General features: G+C 42.5%; 2 protein-coding genes across 4 annotated transcripts in view; one reads left to right on the top strand and one right to left on the bottom strand.

Annotated features, from left to right (window-relative positions):
• The first annotated feature begins 411 nt into the window (after positions 1-411).
• LGALS3 (galectin 3) lies at positions 412-15,445 on the top strand. 2 transcript variants are annotated; one of them, XM_032251133.1, is made up of 7 exons: positions 412-630; positions 6,675-6,696; positions 7,350-7,500; positions 7,555-7,742; positions 9,632-9,720; positions 11,969-12,134; positions 15,141-15,445. In XM_032251133.1, the coding sequence occupies exons 2-7, from the start codon at positions 6,679-6,681 to the stop codon at positions 15,294-15,296; spliced, it is 768 nt and encodes a 255-aa protein (XP_032107024.1). In that variant the 5' UTR covers positions 412-630; positions 6,675-6,678; the 3' UTR covers positions 15,297-15,445. The 2 variants fall into 2 exon arrangements, with proteins under 2 accessions (XP_032107024.1, XP_032107022.1); XM_032251131.1 differs by having other exon boundaries at positions 7,350-7,742.
• Positions 15,446-19,279: 3,834 nt separating this feature from the next.
• Positions 19,280-20,747, bottom strand: part of DLGAP5 (DLG associated protein 5) — a 40,796-nt gene continuing 39,328 nt past the window's right edge. The window contains exon 19 of one of the 2 annotated variants that reach the window (XM_032251134.1): positions 19,280-19,626. In XM_032251134.1, the coding sequence (XP_032107025.1) occupies positions 19,504-19,626 (123 nt within the window). In that variant the 3' untranslated portion in view covers positions 19,280-19,503. The remainder of the gene's footprint in view (positions 19,627-20,747) is intronic. The other variant, XM_032251135.1, reaches the window with a different exon arrangement.

The raw sequence follows: 20,747 nt of genomic DNA on the forward strand, positions 1-20,747 counted from the left end.
CTGATGGTAAAAATGAGATAATAATACTTATCTCTTTCTTCCAACAAAAAGATAATGTGAAGTTAAAAGGAGAGTATATATATATAACGTTAATTTCCTGTGCAAAATGTGTTAAAGAGTTGTCTGATTAATTGCTTCATAAGAAAATTGCTTTGAGACTAGGCCTATTGATCTAGAATAAGTAGTCAATTTGCAGTCAGTTCCCTAGGGAATAGACATTAAACAGATTTTTGGTTTTGTATTCTACAAATAAAGCAATCTATTAATTGAATTCCCCTCAGTTAATTCTTCACTCAGGTGACTCTGGAGAGGGCGGGGGACAGATGTGGCCCCAGCCCAGGCCCCAGGAGCGCCGCGGAACCGAACGAGGGCGGTGGAGGGCGCGCCCCTCGGTCCCCGCGCTCTCCCCGTCGGGAGCGTCCTTGTCGCCCCCGCAGCGGCAGCTCGGGGTGTCTGACAGGAGCGGGGCTCGCCCAGTCTGGTCCGGGGAAAGGCAGGGCTGGGCAGGGGCGTTGCCCCGCCTCGGGAGAGGCGGTCCGGGCGGGGCCGGCGTTTATGAGGCTCGGAGTCACCACCTCGCCCGGGTCCGCACCTCCTCGCCTGCAGCCGTCGAGAGCAAGCCAGAGAGTGGTGAGCTGCGCGGGGCGCGGGGGACGCGGCTCCGGCCGGGCAGGGGCGAGGGCCCCCGGGTGCTGCTTGGGGCGCGGCCCGGAGGGCATTCGGCTCCACACGACTGGGACGGGGCGCGCGCGGAGCCCCACAGCCTGTGCTCTGCCCTCGAGGTGCGGGGAGGCGGGCAGCGATTTGGGCCCGGGGCGGTCGCCTTTGATTCTCTAAGGCGCCGGAGCTCGGGGAAAGCTGGCGGCGCCTTCCGAGACCCACACACGTCCCCGGGGCGGCAAGGGCCACACTCTGCGGAGCCTCGATGCCTCCGCCGCCGTCGCACCTTCGCCAGCTGCGCTCTGCGGCCCCGGGGTGAGCCTCACCCGGTGACTAGCCGCAGTCCCGTCGCCGGAGTCCCGCCAGGTCCCGCTGCGAGGGGAGGCGGAAGGGCTTACCCCGCAAACAAAGCGGTCGCTCCGGGTTCTCTAACTGGGATCGAAGCCAGGTCACCCTTCTCCGGCGCACGGCCGCGGGGGAGCCAGGGGACTTGCCAGGACTGCGTAGGTCGCCTCCCGGGACCCACAGCTTGGCTGGCCTGGCCCCATTTGAGCGTCAGCTGAGGCTGGATTTAGAGATCTCGCTGTGGAGCGCGCGAACGACTTCTTCCACCAGGACCAGCTGCGGCCAGGGCTGCAGCCGCTCTCTGGTTGCTGACCCCACAGAAAATGGTGCTTGCTCCATGGCCTGAGCGGGCATGACCCGGCTTAGCAAAGACTACAAACTCTAAGCTTTTCCGAATCAAATGCCCCTCTCTACCCAGACTGTCTGTGCCGAGGAAGTGTTGGGTGTGGCAGAATATTGGTCCTAGTGTGTAGAGCCCTGGAGGGGGGCTTCTCAAACATGTTTGAGGGTTTATTCTGAATGATCGGGTGCTCAAATAAAAACGCTGATACGATTGCACTCTGAGAAAAGGAGCTCAGGGCCAGGGAGTGGGGGACGCGTGGGTTGAGGCTGGGACTTGGGCTTCAGCCTTACCGTTGTTAGCCATTCCGATTACAGACACTGTGGAAGGTTTGTAAAGTGACTCTGGGAGTTGGGTTGCTGCACAACCAGGACACCTGGACCTCAGTGATCCAGGCTGTTTCTAGGATTCTGGGAAAGGAATGGGAGACAAGCTGAGTTAATTCTGAAGAAATGAGAGTGACACAATTAAGCACTTGGGCACACAGCCTGGGAAAAAGCTTTCATCAGCTCCCAAAGTTCTGATTTGTTTACTTCAAGTTTATAAACCTTTCACACTAGGAAGCGTTTCCATAAAAGTTAAAGTCGAATAAGGATCATTTACTTTTCTACATCAGTAGTCTCCCGTTTAGACATGGACTTTCAATCTCAGGGTAGGCTCTCTCATTCAAAGGATGATCATGCCCAATCCTTAATCCCTGGGAGACTTGAGTAGCTTCCTAAATTCATAACATTTAGAGGTGACATTTAAAATCAGCACATAGTCCAGATTCTGGGGAGAAGTTTGATGCTGGTCCTTGACTATTTAGCGCTTATAAGTGCTAGGAAGATGCCTCACTAAGTTACATAAGAAGCAGAAGAGGACAAGAGTTGCCTGAAAACTCGTTGTGTCCAAATATAATAGGTGTCTCACTCTGCTAAGGGGTCTTTAATCTATGATAGTTTGCTCTGCTACAAATATGCGCAGGTGCTTTATAAAGACTTTTCACTTAGTGAGGTCAAGTGGCCAATGGTGGTGTCAGGTATAATTTAGGTAACTTTTACATAGAACCCTCATTAGCCAGACTCTAAACCCTTATCTGCAGCCAAGTCCCTATGTTCACGTAGTATGCCTTCAGAATCTTGTGTTGATCTTAAATGCCAAGCGGCTTGTGAACTTACGTACTTGATACTTGTGGTAACTGATCTCAAACATAGCCCTTCTTTCCTGTGATCATTTGGGACACAGGTCCCACTCAGGACAGCTGGGTAGCTCCGTGTGTCTGGTGCCTGAACTGGATCTTCTCATTAAATTCTGAGTGGGTAACTTAAGAGCCAGTCTAGGCAGTGCTTGCTGTATACTTCCAGTTCGCTATTGACTAAGTATCATGTGTTCTCTTTTGACCTCTGTTCAGCTTTTCCGTAGGGGGAAAAAATCAGTCACTGAGAAGCAGAAAGTAACTTTAACTTCTTTGATGCCAGGGAGCTATGATGAGAGAGAAATCCTAGGAAAGGACCAGCTCCCTTGATTCCAACTTGGCATCACTGAATTTGTCTTTTTAAAATGGACTCTCCTCAAGCCCTGCTCTGTGTTTTAGCAAGGACAGGAAGTAGACTGGCTCTTGTGTTATTTGAGGAGCAGTGTGGGGCAGTGCCTAGGGGCTTGGGAAATAATCTACTTCTGTTATGGCTTGTGTATAGGTCGGGGACCTTTATGAGCAGAAATTTTAGAAGTGTTCCTGGGAATCTGAACAACCGGACTGATTGCTGGGTGGGCCTAGAATAGAATAGAGCAGTGGATAGCTACTCTTTATTAAAGGGAAAAGCTGCCAATTAATAGCCAATTAAAATGGTCTGTATTCTAAATCATGTTTAAATTCCTTACTCCAAAGCTACACTGAACTGCTTACTGTAGGTGTTTACAAATGTGGAGACCCAGATAATATTTCTCTACTTTTAGTTTATTTTTTGAAGTGTCCCCCCCCCCCACTCTTCAATATTCTCTGATCTTGAAAACACCAGGATGGGGTTCACATACCTGTAGTGTTTGTAGAGTGGAAAGATTTTTGACATTTGATTGTATGTCTCTCTTTGTAAACTACTCATCTGAAAAGAAAAAAGAAAAAAAAATTTGGGCAAATGAGGATACTTATCTCAATAGATGTCTGTTTTGTTTTTCTGAAAGTTTTGAGGTTGATAATCTTGATTTCAAAAGAGCATCAGTTATAATGCTTTTCAAAAAAGAAATCTGATGTTTGGAAGTTGACATAATCAAAACGGTGCATAGCCAATTTTTGGAAAACTTTATTGGTTAAAATGTGGTTATAATTAGCAAAGTGACTGTACAAAATGGCATTATTATATTCAATATTCAGTATTATTTTGTGCTTGAATGAGTCACCCAGATAGTTTTCTGACCAAAACACGATCCTTTTAAAAAAAATTGTTTACAATATCAGTGTGTTATATAGTTACAGATGAGTGAGAGAATTAATTTCTCAATGAAGTAATTAACACTTTCAAACGACTGTACTTTAAAATTTCAAAGTGTAATGTTTTCTATTGGTGTAGAATGAGCCTAAACAAGCAGTAAAAAGCCATGAGGGGTACTCCTTCATCTACCAGTCACAGGATGACTTTGGGCCACCATGTTAGCTCTCTGAGCCTGTTTCCTTATGGTGAGAATACAGTAGTCTCCCCCTTGTTTTCAGGGGTTGCATTCTAAGACACCCCGTGGATGCTTCAAACCATGGATAGTACTGAACCCTATATATACTGTTTTTTTTTTTTTTTTTTTTTGATTTGATAACCAAGCCTGTTACTTAGTGACTAGTGGGTGGGTAGCGTCTACAGTGTGGATAGGCTGGACAAAGATATGATTCCTATCCCAGGTCAGACAGTGAGATGGCAGGACAGTGCAAGATTTCACATTTCTCAGAACAGTATGCAGTTCAAAACTTATGACATTGAGTGAAGTGGCCTGTGCCTGAAGTCTCAGCTACTAGGGAGGCTGAGGTAGGAGGATGAACTAAGCCCAGGAGTTTGAGTCCAGCGTAGGCAACATAGCAAGACCTCACCTTAAAAAAAAAAGTAAAAAAGGCCAGGCGAAGTGGCTCACATCTGTAATCCCAGTACTTTGGGAGGCCAAGGTGAGTGGATCCTGAGGTCAAGAGATCAAGACCATCCTGGCCAACATGGTGAAATCCCATCTCTACTAAAAATACAAAAATTAGCTGGGCATGGTGGTGCACACCTGTACTCCAGCTATTTGGGAGGTTGAGGCAGGAGAATCACTTGAACCTGGGAGGCGGAGGTTGTAGTGAACCGAGATCGCTCCACTGCACTTCAGCCTGGCGACAGAGCAAAACTCCATCTCAAAATAAACAAAGAACAAACAAAAACCATGAATTATTTCTGGAATTTTTCATTTAATATTTTCCTACTGCGGTTGACCTTAGGTAACTGAAACCATGGAACAGAAACTACAGAGAATAGGCAACTAGCTACTGTATTAATTTTCTCCTGTCATTCTCATAAGGTTGTCATCATAACTAAAATAGATAAATGGGAACATGCTTTATAAGCTGAAAAGCACCACACAAATGGCAGGTTTTGTTCTAGAGGCTTTGTCTAATGTGTCGAGACACAATCCGAGGTGGTGTGTGAAACAGTGGAAATGCAGTGAGATCTGCTTTGTTTCCCAAACTGTATTTGGTGAGATTGGAAAATAAACTAAACATATTTGAGCTGAGGCTTCGAAAAGAATAAATATTAAATTGTGGAAATGCCCTCTTTATTTGAATTTCTGGTTCAATCAGCCTTTAAACACATCTTAATTTGAATAGACTTATGTTAGGACCAGGCAAATTCAGCTAGTTTTAACAATGGAAACTACCTTTTTGGTTTTTGTTGACCCACTTCTGTACATTCATATAGGGATACACATGCTAACTAGCTAGATTAGTGGTTCTCAACTAGCCATGATTTTGCTTCCAGGGGATATTGGCAATGTCTGAAAAAAAATAATAATTATATATATATATATATATATATATATATATATATTTTTTTTTTTTTTTTTTTTTTTGAGACGGAGTCTCACTCCAGTCACCCAGGCTGGAGTACAGTGGCATGATCTCAGCTCACTGCAACCTCTGCTTCCCAAGTTCAAGCAATTCTCCTGCCTCAGCCTCCTGAGTAGCTGGGATTACAGGCGTGTGCCACCACGCCCAGCTAATTTTTGTATTTTTAGTTGAAACGGAGTTTCACCATGTTGGTCAGGCTAGTCTCAAACTCCTGACCCCGTGATCCACCTGCCTGGGCCTCTTACAGCTGTGAGCCACCATGCCCAGCCAGGTATATATATTTATGGGATACATAAGATGTTTTGACACAGGCATGCAATGCATAATAATCACATCATAGAAAATGGGGTATCTATCTTCTCACTTAGTTTTTGTGTTACAAACAATCCAATTATACTTTTATTTTCAAATGTACGATGAAATTATTGACTATAGTCGACCTGTTGTACTGTCAAATACCAGGCCTTATTAATTCATTGTAACTGTTTTTTTAACCATTAACTTTCCCCACCTCCCACCCTCCCCCACTACCTTTCCCAGCCTCAGGTAACCATCCTTCTACTATATATCTCTGTGGGTTCAATTGTTTTGGGTTTTAGATCCTGTGGCCCCTTTGACCATGCAGATCATGGCCTATTCATTTTCACACCTAGATAGGAGCCTGTGCAGTGCCTGGCCAAGAGCAAGCATAATTGTGTGCAGATAGAGGAATAAATAACAGAGCAGCAACTGTGTCTGTCTGGATTGTCTTTTCTATCTTAGTGGGAATCAATCAACACTGCTTTTCTTCAAAAACCCAGAGGAGGGGATGGGACTTTTAGTGGGGACAGAGGGTAGATGGGCAAGATGAACACATCAAACCCTTTATATGGGGTGGTGGAAAGAGTATAAGGAAGGAAAGTGAAGAAGAACCAAAGAGAAACCATGATTGTTAACATTTTTCACCTGGAAAAGGGACAGGATATTTTCTTTTTCCTCTGCCTCATCCTCCCTCATGCATTATGTGGCCTCTTGGTCTTAGGATTCAGAGCACAGGCTAATGTGATGGAAGTTGAAATTTGTGAGTTAAATAGGGTTCAGTGATCTAGCTGGAAAGTATCCCTGCCCTTGAAGAGACGTTTCTGTGGTCCCACACTACTCACTTAGGCATAATGCCCAGAGAGTGACTAAAGCTGCACAGTAAACTAATGGTAAAGTTCCATTTAATGGAAATTGGTGAAAGCTTTCAGGATCAAATGATAAACTCTGTCTCCTTCTTTCCCTCAGGAAAATGGCAGACGGTTTTTCGGTAAGTGTTTCATGCCTGTTTTCTTACCCTCAATCAACTCCACATGGTTGAGGGTTGGGGATTTTGTTTTTACCATGACTTTTCCTTTTCACTCTCCCACTGCGTGGCTTTCCCTGGACTCATTTGTCCAATGAGAGCTTGCGAGCTGGAGCCTTGTTTTTCCAGCAGTAGATTTGGGAAGAAAGCCAGGCAGAGCGAGGCCTGGGATACACTCACAGTAATCCTTTCACCAAAAGGCCCCAGGCAGAAGGGAATGGACTCTGACAGCAGGAGCTGAGAAATCCCGAGTAGAGGGAAACGCGATACAGTCTGGGCATCCTGATGTCTGTGATTGCTTTCCTCATGGTGATTAAAAAGTATGAGCTGTAAATAGGGGAGTGTTAGCTCCTGACTTGAGCTAATTATGAAAATGCAGCCCTCCCTGATCTGAGATGTTGGGAGGCAAGAATAAAGTGAAAAAGCATGCATAATCCCAGTATCTAGTTTTAGTCTTTGAAACTCAAAACTATTAATAAGTGGAAAAAGTTTATTGATATGCATGTAATGCCTTCACTATATTCCTCTCTTTCCTAGATCACATATTCCTGTTTTCCTGAAAATTTCGCTTTTGAGAATGCTTTCTGTCCTGTAATTGCGTATGTCTTTCTTTCCAGCTCAATGATGCGTTAACTGGTAACCCAAACCCTCAAGGATGGCCTGGGCAGTGGGGGAACCAGGGGGCAGGGGCCTACCCAGGGGCCTCCTATCCTGGGGCTCACCCTGGACAGGCACCCCCAGGCGCCTACCCTGGACAGGGACCCCCAGGCGCCTACCCTGGACAGGGACCCCCAGGCGCGTACCCTGGACAGGGACCCCCAGGCGCCTACCCTGGACAGGGGCCTCCAGGCGCCTACCCTGGAGCACCTGGAGCTTATCCTGGAGCACCTGCACCTGGAGCCTACCCAGGGCCACCCAGCGGGCCTGGGGCCTACCCGCCTCCTGGACAGCCAAGTGCTCCTGGAGCCTACCCTGCTGCTGGCCCCTATGGCGCCCCCGCTGGGCCACTGGTGAGATGGCATTCCTCCTTTCATGTACTTGACATGCAGAGGGCTTCAGGGAGACCCTGAGCTTTAAACCTGTGGCTTAGAGCCACTATTCAAGAGCCAGCCATGGGTGTGTGTTGCTAGAGTCGAAAAATTAAGTGTTCATATTGAGTTTATTGTGTGTGGTTAGTATGAACAGAAGGTAATGCATATTTTGAAGGCATTGATAAAGCTGCTTATGAATATAAATCAAGATTGTTGTAATGGAGAACATGTTGGTTATTAACAAATGCTTAGTACATGTCAATAGTATGCATCTATATGGATGATCTCATTTAACCCCGTCACCACCTTATAAGACACTGTTAATAACCCCATTTTACACATGGGGAAATGGGACAATAGAGAAGTGATATAATCTGTCCAGGATCTTTGAGTAAACATGTAGAGGCAACAGGGTAATCTGGTTTTGAAAAACCTTCTAAAGATAATTTTGTGATCTAAAGGTTGAATTTTCGTGCAGATTGAAATGTTTTAGCAAGTGAATTCTAAATGTAAAACATAATTCTGTGGGGGATCCAGATGCATCTCAGCCACAGGATCCTTCCTTTCCAGATTCATAATCTAGTTGGATGATAAAACATACAATAAATTTGAGGAAAGAGCTAAGTAACAGTGTGTGATTAGAGCATTTCAGAACTATGCAGATGACACAGGGAGCACTGTCACCTTTTAGGTCAGTTTACAGTAGAAAGACTTGGGGGAGTGGGTGGCATTGAGTTGGGCCTAGACTAGAGATGGTGTCAGTTGCAGAGACAGGGGGACATGAAGGCTGTGGAAAGGAACAGGTAGATGTAAGAGAGATTACAGAGGAAGAACCCCAGAATCTACTGATTATGTCTTAGGAGTCACAGATGACTCTGACTTTTCAAAGGAGACCAAGTAGAGCCATCAGCAAAGCTTTAGCCCAAACTGGGAGCTCATTAAGGGGAACTGATGGGGGAGGAGGCAGAGGAGACCATTCCAGTTCACACTTGTTGAATTTGAGGCACTAGTAACAAATCCAAGTAGGAGGAAGTACAGGGCTAGTACACAGCAGGCCTAGAAAGAAAAGATTTGGATAAGCTGGGTGTGGTGGCTTCTGCTTGTAATCCCAACACTTTGGGAGCTGAGGCAGAAGGATCGGTTAAATCCAAGAGGTCGAGGCTGCAGTGAGCTATGATGGCGCTACTGCACTCCATCACTTACAAGAGAGACCCGGATTTTTGAGACCCAGTTAAAAAAAAAAAAAAAAAGCGATAAACCCGGGGAGAACCCTTAAAAAGGGAAAGAAAAGAGACCATAATAAATAGAGCTTTGGGGATATTCACAGAATCTCAAATGTAGATGGTCAATAAACGTTTGTGGAATGAACCTCACAGTATTAACTAAACAGTGTACACTGTAGAAATATTGAGTATCTGCCATGTGCAAAGCACTCTGCTGGAGCCATGTGAGTACAGAGCATATGAGAACCCACAGACCCAGAATGTGGCATGATGTTTGCCCCCAGGAAGCAGAATAACCACAGTGAAGCATGTTACGTGACAGGGCCTTATGAGTGATACAAAATGTTAATGTTGATCACAAGATCTAGCTTAAGCCTTTCCAAAAAATAGTCAACATGAATGAGTGCAGATTGGGATGGCCGTAGTGAGACTTATTGATGGTTTTATTTTCAGTTATTATTTGTGCACATAGGGAGCCTTATCCTTTGGACCCTGGGCAAAGTGGCCTGAGAGTCTGGACAGATGGCAATATACTAGAGTTACGTTTTTCACACATATTAATAGTGATGGAACTTTAGCAAAATCATTTTCTTTCCCCAAAGAAACGTGCTCCTAATTGACACATATGTACTTGTTCATTCCCAGGTTGTGCCTTATAACCTGACTTTTCCTGGAGGAGTCATGCCTCGCATGCTGATAACAATTCAGGGCATGGTGAAGCCCAATGCAAACAGGTAAGGAGAGCAAAAGTAAGCCTACCCTATTTGTAGATTGGTTTTTGAATAAAGAATGGCCTATTTTGAATTGTTTTTTCTTGCCCTGTCCTATGGTGCTATTTTGAATTTTAGGAAGATTTTTAAAACTACATATTTAGAATCTTGGCTATATTGTCATATAGGATTATCCCATAAATCCATATGTATTCCCACATAATTTTGCTAAACATCAGGGCACTAATAGTACATGGTAATGCACCTTATTCTATAGTTTGATATGTATTATATCAGCTAATCTTCATGGTTGAAGGCAGGATAAAGAATATTGCTCTTTTTATAGCCAAAACTGAGACTCAGGTTCTACAGATGATCAGTGGCAGCCCTGGGAACCTGTCTTTTTAGTTGATACTATTTGCTTACAGGTTTGGAGATTCTACAAGTTAAAAATGTCATCAAAATAAATCAGCCTTTGCTATTGGAAGTGGTTTGATTAAGGCAGACTAGGATAGGGTGAGGCTTTATTTAGGAAAATACATGCTTAATTGTAGCTGTACTGGGCCACTTGGCCCTGGTTGTCACCACTGGTTATGTAGTACTTACATATCATACAAAAAAGCTGGCCCTGTCCTGAAGCCATCCAGGATGCCTGCCCCTGAGGTTAGTGGAACCGTATTTCTAGGTCTTATGGACAGTACCCATATGGTACAAATTCAAGCCACGTACACAGGTTTGTGTAAGAATCCATAAATAGTCTCAGTGTCTGTCACCTTGCTCCACATCCTGTCATCAAGAGATGGACTCTGCTTCTGATCTGATAATTTTACATTCAAATGCTCATCCACACCACCTCAGCCAGCCTCCTCTGTTTCTGCAATGGTAGTCACTACCCTAAGCCAACTTGTCTTTCCACACGGCCCAGACAATTTCTGTAAGCACAGAACTTCCCCGCACAATGAGTGTCTCATAGCAAATTACAAAATATATACATCCTCTGCCTATGTCCTTATCCGTATTCCCTCCTAACGTAACACAGAACCCAGCACACCTTATCCTGTGCACACAGCACTCATGATTTATTAATATTTGCTCTCCTCCTCCCACAACCCCTAACACGCACTGAATACCCAGTGTAGTATCCTTGTCTTATTAGAGTCATTTCACTGGAAAGTTTAGTTCTAATAATACTAGAGATGTAGATTGAGACTGGCAGATCAAAACTAATTCTGGCTGAAATGGCTAATGGTAGTAAACTAAAAAAACTGTTGCTTAGTCCTGCAAATTCTGTATGAGGAACTGCATAGAAAAAAAGTGTGCTTAAGGTGACAGAGATGACAATGTCTACCTTTCCAATGCAGAGGAAATAGAGTCGTATATTTAGTCAAATACAAATTCTACTGCTATTTTTTTCCTTACAAATGTAAGCACTGGAAGATCATTTGTGGTTGAATGTGACTGTTACTGGGTGAATCAAAATAAACAGAGAATCTTTGTTAGTTGGATCAGAGTGCAGACCTGGCTTTAAAATAAGTACACATAATAAGAACACATGCTGATGATTCTGATGCTACTGCTCTATAGAGCACACTTTGAGAAACTCAGGGATGGGGTTAGTCAGAGGACTGGTATTGGCATTAATATCCAGGAAGAAGGAACAGGGTCAAAAAGTTAAACTAGCAATTTCATTAGTTCCAGCTCACATCATAGAATGTTTAACATATTTTCTGTCAAGACTTTACAACTTAACAACAAGATACTGAATATTAACTACATTAGCTCATTCATGTTATTTCAGAGGAACTAGGACTTCTGGTTAATTATGAGGAAGCCAGTATTTGCTGGCTGTTAACTACATAGCTGGCTTGCCTTTATCAGGTATTGAAAGCAACCTGGAAGACCAGGAAACAGATAACCATTATCTATAGTAAGGCATAAAGTATCCTCAGAGTTGCTCTGTAAGAAAACTTCAAAGGGTTTTCATGAGTCTGTAAAGAGGGCATTACAGATGAATGGAAATATGATCAAAGACAATGAGGCAAAAAAATTCAACACATATTGCTTACCTTTAGATTTTATGGTAGTACATAGAATATTGGGCCTAGGATACTTTCCAGTTTGAACCCATTCTGATTTATTTGCTTTCCATTCAGAAAAATTTCCTAGGTACTGTATTATGAAGTTATTTGCTTTTTAGAAAATTATATGTTCTTCATTTGGTACAAATGTACAGCTTTAATCATTTTAATAACTGGTCTTTGGTTTAAAATAGATTTACTTTAGATTTCAAGAAAGGGAATGATATTGCCTTCCACTTTAACCCACGCTTTAATGAGAACAACAGGAGAGTCATCGTTTGCAATACAATGCTGGATAATAACTGGGGAAGGGAAGAAAGACAGTCAGTTTTCCCATTTGAAAGTGGGAAACCATTCAAAGTAAGTTATTGCTACTATTTCATATTGATAATGTGTATTTCTCATGAGGAATCACTCTAAAACCACAAAACACTTGAAATGAGTTTTTATCACCTGTCCTAAGATATGCCCAGCCAGTGCATCTTCTCCCTGCCCAGGGGACTAGGCTCAGCAGGCTGAGAACATGGCCAGGAGTGGCACACTCCCCAGTTCCTTGCAGACACCTCGTAATCATCACTGCTGCCACCCCTCTGAGTTTAAGTCTTTCTAAAAATGAAAAGAATATAATTTTTAACAAAAAAGGCAAAGTGTCTTTATGGTACAGGTGTACTGGACTTTGTTGCTTAAAACAACATAGTTGGCATAGAGATCAAAACTAAATGTTTTTAATTCTAAAATTAATGTCTTATAAAAAGTTTGTAAGTTTTTTTTTTTTTTTTTTTTGAGACAGTCTTGCTCTGTTGCCCAGGCTGGAGTGCAGTGGCATGATCTCAGCTCACTGCAACCTCTGCCTCCCACATTGAAGCAATTCTCCTGCCTTAGCTTCCTGGGATTACAGGAATGCATCACCATGCCCAGCTAATTTTTGTATTTTTAGTAGAGACGGGGTTTCACCATGCTGGCCAGGCTAGTCTCAAACTCCTGACCTCGTGATTTGCCTGCCTCGGCCTCCCCAAGTGCTGGGATTACAGGTGTTAGCCACCTCACCTGGCCAAAAGTTTTTAAGTTTTTAAATTAACAAAGTTTCCTATCTTTTACTCCTCCCGCATCCTCACAAAGGTTGCGATTTGATGAGTATCTTCCCAGTATTTTCTGACATACAGCACATTTTTTATTTATAAGCACTGCTTCAGCAAATATTTATTAAGTCCACAGCACTGAGTTAGGGCTGATTATAGAGTGGTCAATAAAACAGCTGGACTGTAAACTCAACAGCAGGGGCAAATAAGGACCACAGTCTACATTTGGTGGACATCTTTTCATATCGAGTATTGTTACTTAACGGCATTTTTTTTTGAGATGGAGTCTTGCTGTGTCACCAGGATGGAGTGCAGTGGTGTGATCTCAGCTCACTGCAACCTCCATCTCCTGGGTTCAAGCGATTCTCCTGCCTCAGTCTCCTGAGTAGCTGGGACCGCAGGTGCATGCCACCACCCTCAGCTAATTTTTTTTTTTTTTTTTGAGACGGAGTTTCACTCATGTTACCCAGGCTGGAGTGCAATGGTGCGATCTCGGCTCACTGCAACCTCCGCCTCCTGGGTTTAGGCAATTCTCCTGCCTCAACCTCCTGAGTAGCTGAGATTACAGGCACGGGCCACCATGCCCAGCTAATGTTTTGTATTTTTAGTAGAGACGGGGTTTCACCATGTTGACCAGGATGGTCTCGATCTCTTGATCCACCCACCTCGGCCTCCCAAAGTGCTGGGATTACAGGCTTGAGCCACCGCGCCCGGCCAATTTTTGTACTTTTAGTAGAGATGGGGTTTTACCATATTGGCCAGGATGGTCTTCGTCTTTTGATCTCGTAATCCGCCCACCTCAGCTTCCCAAAGTGCTGAGATTACAGGCGTGAGCCATGGCATCCAGCCAAAAGTATTTCAAATTTAGATATGTGATAAATTAACTAGTATCCTACTGATGAAAATTCAGAGAATAGAAACAAATCTGGAAAGATTTTACTAAAATTCTATAACCATCCTTATAAATCTTTGCTTCCTCGAAGCAAATCTTTTAGAAATCTTTAATTATTCATGTTTATAATTGAGATATTGCCAGATTGCTGCTTACAAAAAGATGTAAAGATGGACATCGACTAACTATTGGAAGAATAGATTTTTCCTACCCTTGCCAAAACTGATTCTCATCAATCTTCACATTTGCCAAAGGAATTCTACTTTTTTTTTTTTTTTTTGAGACCAAGTCTCACTCTGTTGCCCAGGCTGGAGTGCAGTGGCATGATCTCAGCTCACTGTAACCTCTGCCGCTCAGGTTCAAGCAGTTTACCTGCCTCAGCCTCCTGAGTCGCTGGGATTACAGGTGCCTGCCAACATGCCCAGCTAATTTTTATATTTTAGTAGAGGCGGAGTTTCACCATCTTGGCCAGGCTGGTCTTGAACTCCTCACCTCATGATCTCCTGCCTCAGCCTCCCCAAAGTGCTGGGATTACAGGCATGAGCCACCACGCCCAGCTAGGAATCCTACTTTCATATTTATTTTTTTAGATGTGTTAGGCCATACCAAAAATTTTGGTTGAGACAGGGTCTCACTGTCACTCAGACTAGAGTACAGTGGTACAATCACAGCTCATTGCAGCCTACCAACCTCCCACGCTTAAATGTTCCTCCCACTTGAGCCTCCTTAGTAGCCAAGACTACAGATGTGTGCCATGTCTGGCTAATTTTTATTTTTTTTTGTAGAGATGGGATTTCACTATGTTGCCTAGGCTGGTCTCAAAGTCCTGGGCTCAAGAGATCTGCCTGCCTTTGCCTCCCAAAGTGTTGTAATTACAGGCGTGAGCCACCACACCTGAGCTCTTTTAAGTTTTTGTGGAGGTAAATTCTTAGCCTTCACCTTACAACTTCACTTATGTAACCTAATAAATTTGTTGCTTTAAAAAAAAATCTGAATAACTTGGAATTTTTGCTGTAAAGTTACTTTCTCTGGATGTTAACTGGTCCCACAGATGATAAAGATGAAATGTTGGATATCCTGAGCTCAGGCCAGACTGGTTTGAAATTAATGGGCATTTTTTCCCCTTTATTTCAATTGACAATTTGTTTCTATCGTGCACATGAAATATGTATATATCGGGCTGGGCGTGGTGGCTCACGCCTGTAATCCAAGCACTTCGGAGGCCAAGGCGGGCGGATTACCTGAGGTCAGGAGTGCAAGACCAGCCTGACCAACATTGTGAAACCCCGTCTTTGAAAAAAAAAAAAAAAAAAATGTATATAATGTGGAATGGCTAAATCCAGCTAACTGACATATACATTACCTCATGTAACAGTTACGTATATGCCATTTCAGATACAAATACTGGTTGAATCTGACCACTTCAAGGTTGCAGTGAATGATGCTCACTTGTTGCAGTACAATCATCGGGTTAAAAACCTCAAGGAAATCAACAAACTGGGAATTGCTGGTGACATAGACCTCACCAATGCTTTATATACCATGATGTAATCTGAAAGGGGCAGATTAAAAAAAGATGGAATCTAAACCTTACCTGTGTAAAAGCTTAATGTTCACTGTGAGTCAAAAGTTTTACATTTATTCATCAGTATCCTTCTTGTAAGTCATCTACTTAATAAATATTATGCTGAGTTACTTGTCTTATTATGTCATTTAATTGGAGTTTATTCTAGATAATGCATAATGGAAAAAATATGTAGCAATATTAATACTGCATTAGGGCCTCAAGGTTTCCTATACTTGTTAAAATATTTGCCTTAAGGAGAAAATAAATACTACCTCAAACTTATCTCTTCCAGAATTTCATAAAAAGATGTTTCAAGGAAATTCTTCTCTAATTTTCTTAAGGAAATATAATAGGTTCAGGAAATGAGAATAGCAGAAAGAAAAAGCTTACTTATAGATGACCTATGACCCATAGACAATTATTGTTAGGAATCTGGTATACTTCTTGACTGCTTTTTAATCCTATTTTCTAAACTATAGTTCACTGCTTTCAAATCAGGAATTTGATACGACTATAGGACCATCTCCCTGGTTTTTATGAATTTTTTTTTTTTTTTTTTTTTGAGATAGAGTCTCGCTCCGTTGCCCAGGCTGGAGTGCAGTGGCACAATCTCAGCTCATTGCAACCTCAGCCTCCCGGGTTCAAGGGATTCTCCTGCCTCAGCCTCCTGAGTAGCTGGGATTACAAGTGTTTACCACAGTGCCCAGCTAATTTTTTGGATTTTAGTAGAGATGGGGCTTTACCATGTTGCCCAGGCTGGTCTTGAACTCCTGACTTCGTGATCCACCCGCCTTGGCCTCCCAAAGTGCTGGGATTACAGGCCACTGCGCTTGGCCTCAAATCTCTTATAGAGAAAAAAGGTATCTTACATAGTCAGCTTTCAAAATTTGTTCCCGTCATCAACATTCTTACCCATGACTTTCTACCCTTATAACCAGCAAGCCCAAAGATTAATACAATTCCAAAAGCAGGATGTGGCAAAACCACTTCATCTTATATAAGACCAAAATTGTTTGAAACGGAGTCTCACTCTGTCGCCCAGGCTGGCGTACAGTGGCACGGTTGCTGCAACCTCCACCTCCCCAGGTTTAAGCAATTCTCTGCTTCAGCCTCCTGAGTAGCTGGGATTACAGGCGCCTGCCACCATGACTGGCTAATTTTTGTATTTTTAGTAGAGATGGAGTTTCACCATCTTGGCCAGGTTGGTCTTGAACTCCTGACCTCGTGATCCATTGCCTCAGCCTCCCAAAGTGCTGGGATTACAAGCGTGAGCCACCATGCCTGGCCCAAAATATTATTTTATACAACAAGATCTTTTGAAATCCATTAAATTGATAATTGTCACAGGTTGGGTTTCCCAGGAAGCAGAGAGATTAGAACTCAAGAGGGAGTGTACCTGCAATCAATACTTGTGGGGATGGGAAAGAATGTGATTGGGTCAAGGGAGAAGTTGAGCAGCAATAACTTAGCCTACCCTAGGGGAGTTCTGAAGCTGGGATTATTCTTCAGAGCTGCAAGGGGGCCAGGCCTTTTTATATCCCCACTTTGGTCAGTCAGTGACTATAGGACACCTGGGAAAGAGAATGTAACCTGAGGTGAAGTGGCTGTCTTCAGCTGAGGCAGCACAGTCCTCAAAAGGGATGACAGCAGAGGGCTGCCTGCTAGCAGCACTTCCTGCAGCTCAAGGAGTAAGTAGTCCATCACTGAAGAGGGATGTGGGGAGCATATCATAGCATATTTCAAAAAACTCCTTACCCTAACATTCTGGTCTTAACTGTTCTCTTATTAAATGGAAAAGCACAGCTTTGGAAAAAAGTGAGAACTTGGATTACATAAAATTACTTAAATCCTCTGAGCCTTTGTTCCTTTGTCAATAAAGTGCAGACAGCTCTTATAGGGTTACTGTAACATTAAGTAAAATATTGTTTGCAAAGGGACTGTCAAATAGTAGGTCTTCAATAAATTTAAATTCCCATTCTTGGCTGGGCATGGTGGCTCATGCCTGTAATCCCAGCACTTTGGGAGGCTGAGGTGGGTGGATCATGAGGTCAGAAGTTCAAGACCAGCCTGGCCAACATGATGAAACCCCATCTGTACTAAAAATAAAAAATTTAGCGGGGCACGGTGGCAGGTGCCTGTAATCCCAGCTACTCCGGAGGCTGAGGCAGAATTGCTTGAACCCGGGCGACAGAGGTTGCAATGAGCTGAGATCGCACCACTGCACTCCAGCATGGGCGATAGAGTGAGACTCTATCTTAAAAAAAAAAAAAAAAGTAAGAAAAAGAAAGAAAGAAGAAAGAAAGAAGAAAGAAATTCCCATTCTACTTTGGTAGAAAAGAACTCGTTTTTTTTTTTTTTCTTTCTGACAATACAATGCATTAAGAACGCTTACTCTATTCAAAGCAGTTTTCATTTTGTCTCTGAACATTTTCCTAATACCTAATAATTCTAGACTCCAATAGCCAAGCACATTATCTAGTAGAGGACACTGATGGTTGCCTACCCCACATTCCATTCCCTGTTTCCTAAGAGCCACGGTTTTTTTATTCAGGTGTGAGCCCAGATTCAACAGGGAATTCTGATTCAAGTCAATCCCCTGCCGACTCACTGATCTGCAGATGGGGATGCGGCATTAGTTGGTCTAATCAGGCCAAAGGGAAGGACATATCTTCAACTGCCACTAGCAGCCATCTTATGACCCCCAAAACACTCAATTGTAAAGGAGAAGCCAACATCAAGGATAACAGAATGAACTAGGAATAGAAAGTTAGACCTTGATGTCCTCACTGAGCTATTGATTATAAAGTACCTATTGATTAGAAAAGAATCACCCTGATAACTTGTGAAATAATATATTTCCTTACTGTTAAGCCAGTTAGAGTCCATTACTTGTTTTGGTAATTCAAACAAGTCATGTAAGAAAAAGAAATATACATAAGCTAGGGCTTTCTTTCTTTTTTTTTTTTTTTTTTTTTTTTTTTACGGAGTTTTTTTTTCATTTCCCAGGCTTGAGTGCAATGGCGCAATCTCTGCTCACCCCAACCCCCCCCTCCTGGGTTCAAGCAATTCTCCTGCCTCGGCCTCCTGAGTAGCTGGGACTACATGCACGCACCACCATGCCCAGCTAATTTTTTGTATTTTTAGTAGAGACGGGGTTTCACCATGTTGACCAGGATGGTCTCGATCTCTTGACCTCGTGATCCACCCGCCTCGGCCTCCCAAAGTGCTGGGATTACAGGCTTGAGCCACCGCGCCCAGCCAGGGCTTTCTTTTTATTTATTTATTTAAAGACGGTGTTTCACCATGTTGGTCAGGCTGGTCTTGAACTCCCGACCTCAGGTGATCTGCCTGCCTTGGCCTCCAAAATGCTTGGATTACAGGCGTGAGCCACCACGCCCGGTCTAAACTAGGGTTTTCTAATGGCCCAGGGCCATGAACAGCTGAAGGCTTTCTAAACAATTCAGTGATACATCTTATTAAAGAGCATATTTACCGACATTGTCTTGTTCTGATGTTTTATTTTTGAAAGCAAAGATTTTACTGTTGTGTTGCATATTGCTTTGTATAAACTGTAAAGCTTGAGTTTCTCTGTAGCAATCTTTCATGTGACTGATATATGATTTTTTTTCAAAAGAAAAAAAGCATTTCCTTAATGGCTGTTGGCCATGCCAATGAAAAAGGAAAACAAAAGGATTCAATGGACACCTCTAATGACTGAACTGTTTGAAACCGCAGCATGTTAAACTGACTTCAGAATGCAGAAAGCTTATCTAAAGAAACTCAGAATACTGTGGAAAATGTAATACCCAAAGCTGTTCAACATCAACAAATTTAGGAGTTCAAACTAAGAATAAAGTGTAAAAGGATGCAAATATTTCTGTCACAGGTTAATATTCCAATTAAACTAAAGAATGTTTATAAGCTCTAAGTATACTTAGCCTTAAGCTTATTCCTTTTAAACAAGAAGCAAAGCACAGTACATTTTTTATTCTGTGTTGTTAATGTACAAAATATTCCTACTTCCCTTGAGAAAGAGTATATCTAAAATACACTTTGATGAACACAGAATATCAAAGCATCATATGATACTATAGAAGTGAACATAAATATATTTTCTCCAAAATTTCAACAGTCTAAAGAATATATAAGCATTGATAATATGAAGGAAAATGTTTGGATTTATTTTTAAATTCAAAATTCTTCTGGTTGTAGAGGTGAAAAAGTAATCAGGTTACCACCAAAAGAAATGTATCTGGCATGTTCCTGATGTCTCCTCTCCAGCTGAGCAAATGGGTTGCTGCAGTTTAGACCTGGCTGGAGAACAAATCCAGAGAAGTCAATAAAGTATCCACCAAGAGTTTCACAAATTCTTCAACATTGCTATAGTGAATTAATTAATAATATAAATAAACCGGGTGTGGTGGTGGCACACCTGTAGTCCCAGCTACTCAGGAGCTGAGGCGGTAGGATCACTGGAACCCAGGACTTCAAGACCAGCCTGAGCAACATAGCAAGATCCCATCTCAAAAACAAACAAAAAGAAACATGTAAAGATTTCCCCTATGTAACAATAAAATTATAAACAACATAATGATCATGTTACTTTATTTTAAACGTATATTATAGTTTTTTAAATTGGAAAGGTATATTCAGAATACATGTCTAAAAATATAAGTAATATGTATATGAACTCAGGTATGCAGGATGAATAAAATTGAGACCATATCTTAAGCCACTTACATAGATTCCATAAATCCTAAACCATTTAATAGGCCTTTTACCATTGTGTGATCCTGCTGCGATCCTTTTTTTACTCCCTCAAGCTCTGCTTCAAGTTCAAATGATCCTACTGGGACATAAGTTGGTCTTATGCTAAAAGCACCGATCCTCTCGGTCTCAGTTCATGATTAAAGAAGGCTAAGACCAAGAAAGAATGGTATGTGGGTCACAGTAACACATTTCATTCTGCTCCTGAGACACAGGGCAGCCCAGGGCCTGACCACAAAGAAGCCAACTTTGAAAACTAATGAAAGCCAAGATATATAAAGGTCTTTAAGGAATTAGTGGCTTAAGGAAGCTAAGTATTTGCCAGGCTTCAAGTAGTTAACAAAAATTGTAGCTGTCTGATCCTATACTTGCTTTATGAATGAGTTTGTTATATTCTAAGATTAAAGATAAATAAAACCAAGGCCATTTCCTGATCTATTCTAATAGTCCCAGAAAATTCCAAGGTGAGGCTATAAACCAAAGGTGTAAACAATAAAAGAATCACTTGATGAGCCAGGCACGGTGGCTCACGCCTGTAATCCCAGCACTTTGGGAGGCCGAGGAGGGAGGATCACCTGAGGTCAGGAGTTCGAGACCAGCCTGACCAACATGGAAAAACGACATCTCTAAAAATAAAAGAAAAAAATAAATTAAAAAAAAATCACTTG

The sequence above is a fragment of the Sapajus apella genome, unplaced genomic scaffold (assembly GCF_009761245.1).
Source record: "Sapajus apella isolate SASKATOON/1434 unplaced genomic scaffold, GSC_monkey_1.0 scaffold74, whole genome shotgun sequence".
Lineage (NCBI taxonomy): Eukaryota > Metazoa > Chordata > Mammalia > Primates > Cebidae > Sapajus > Sapajus apella.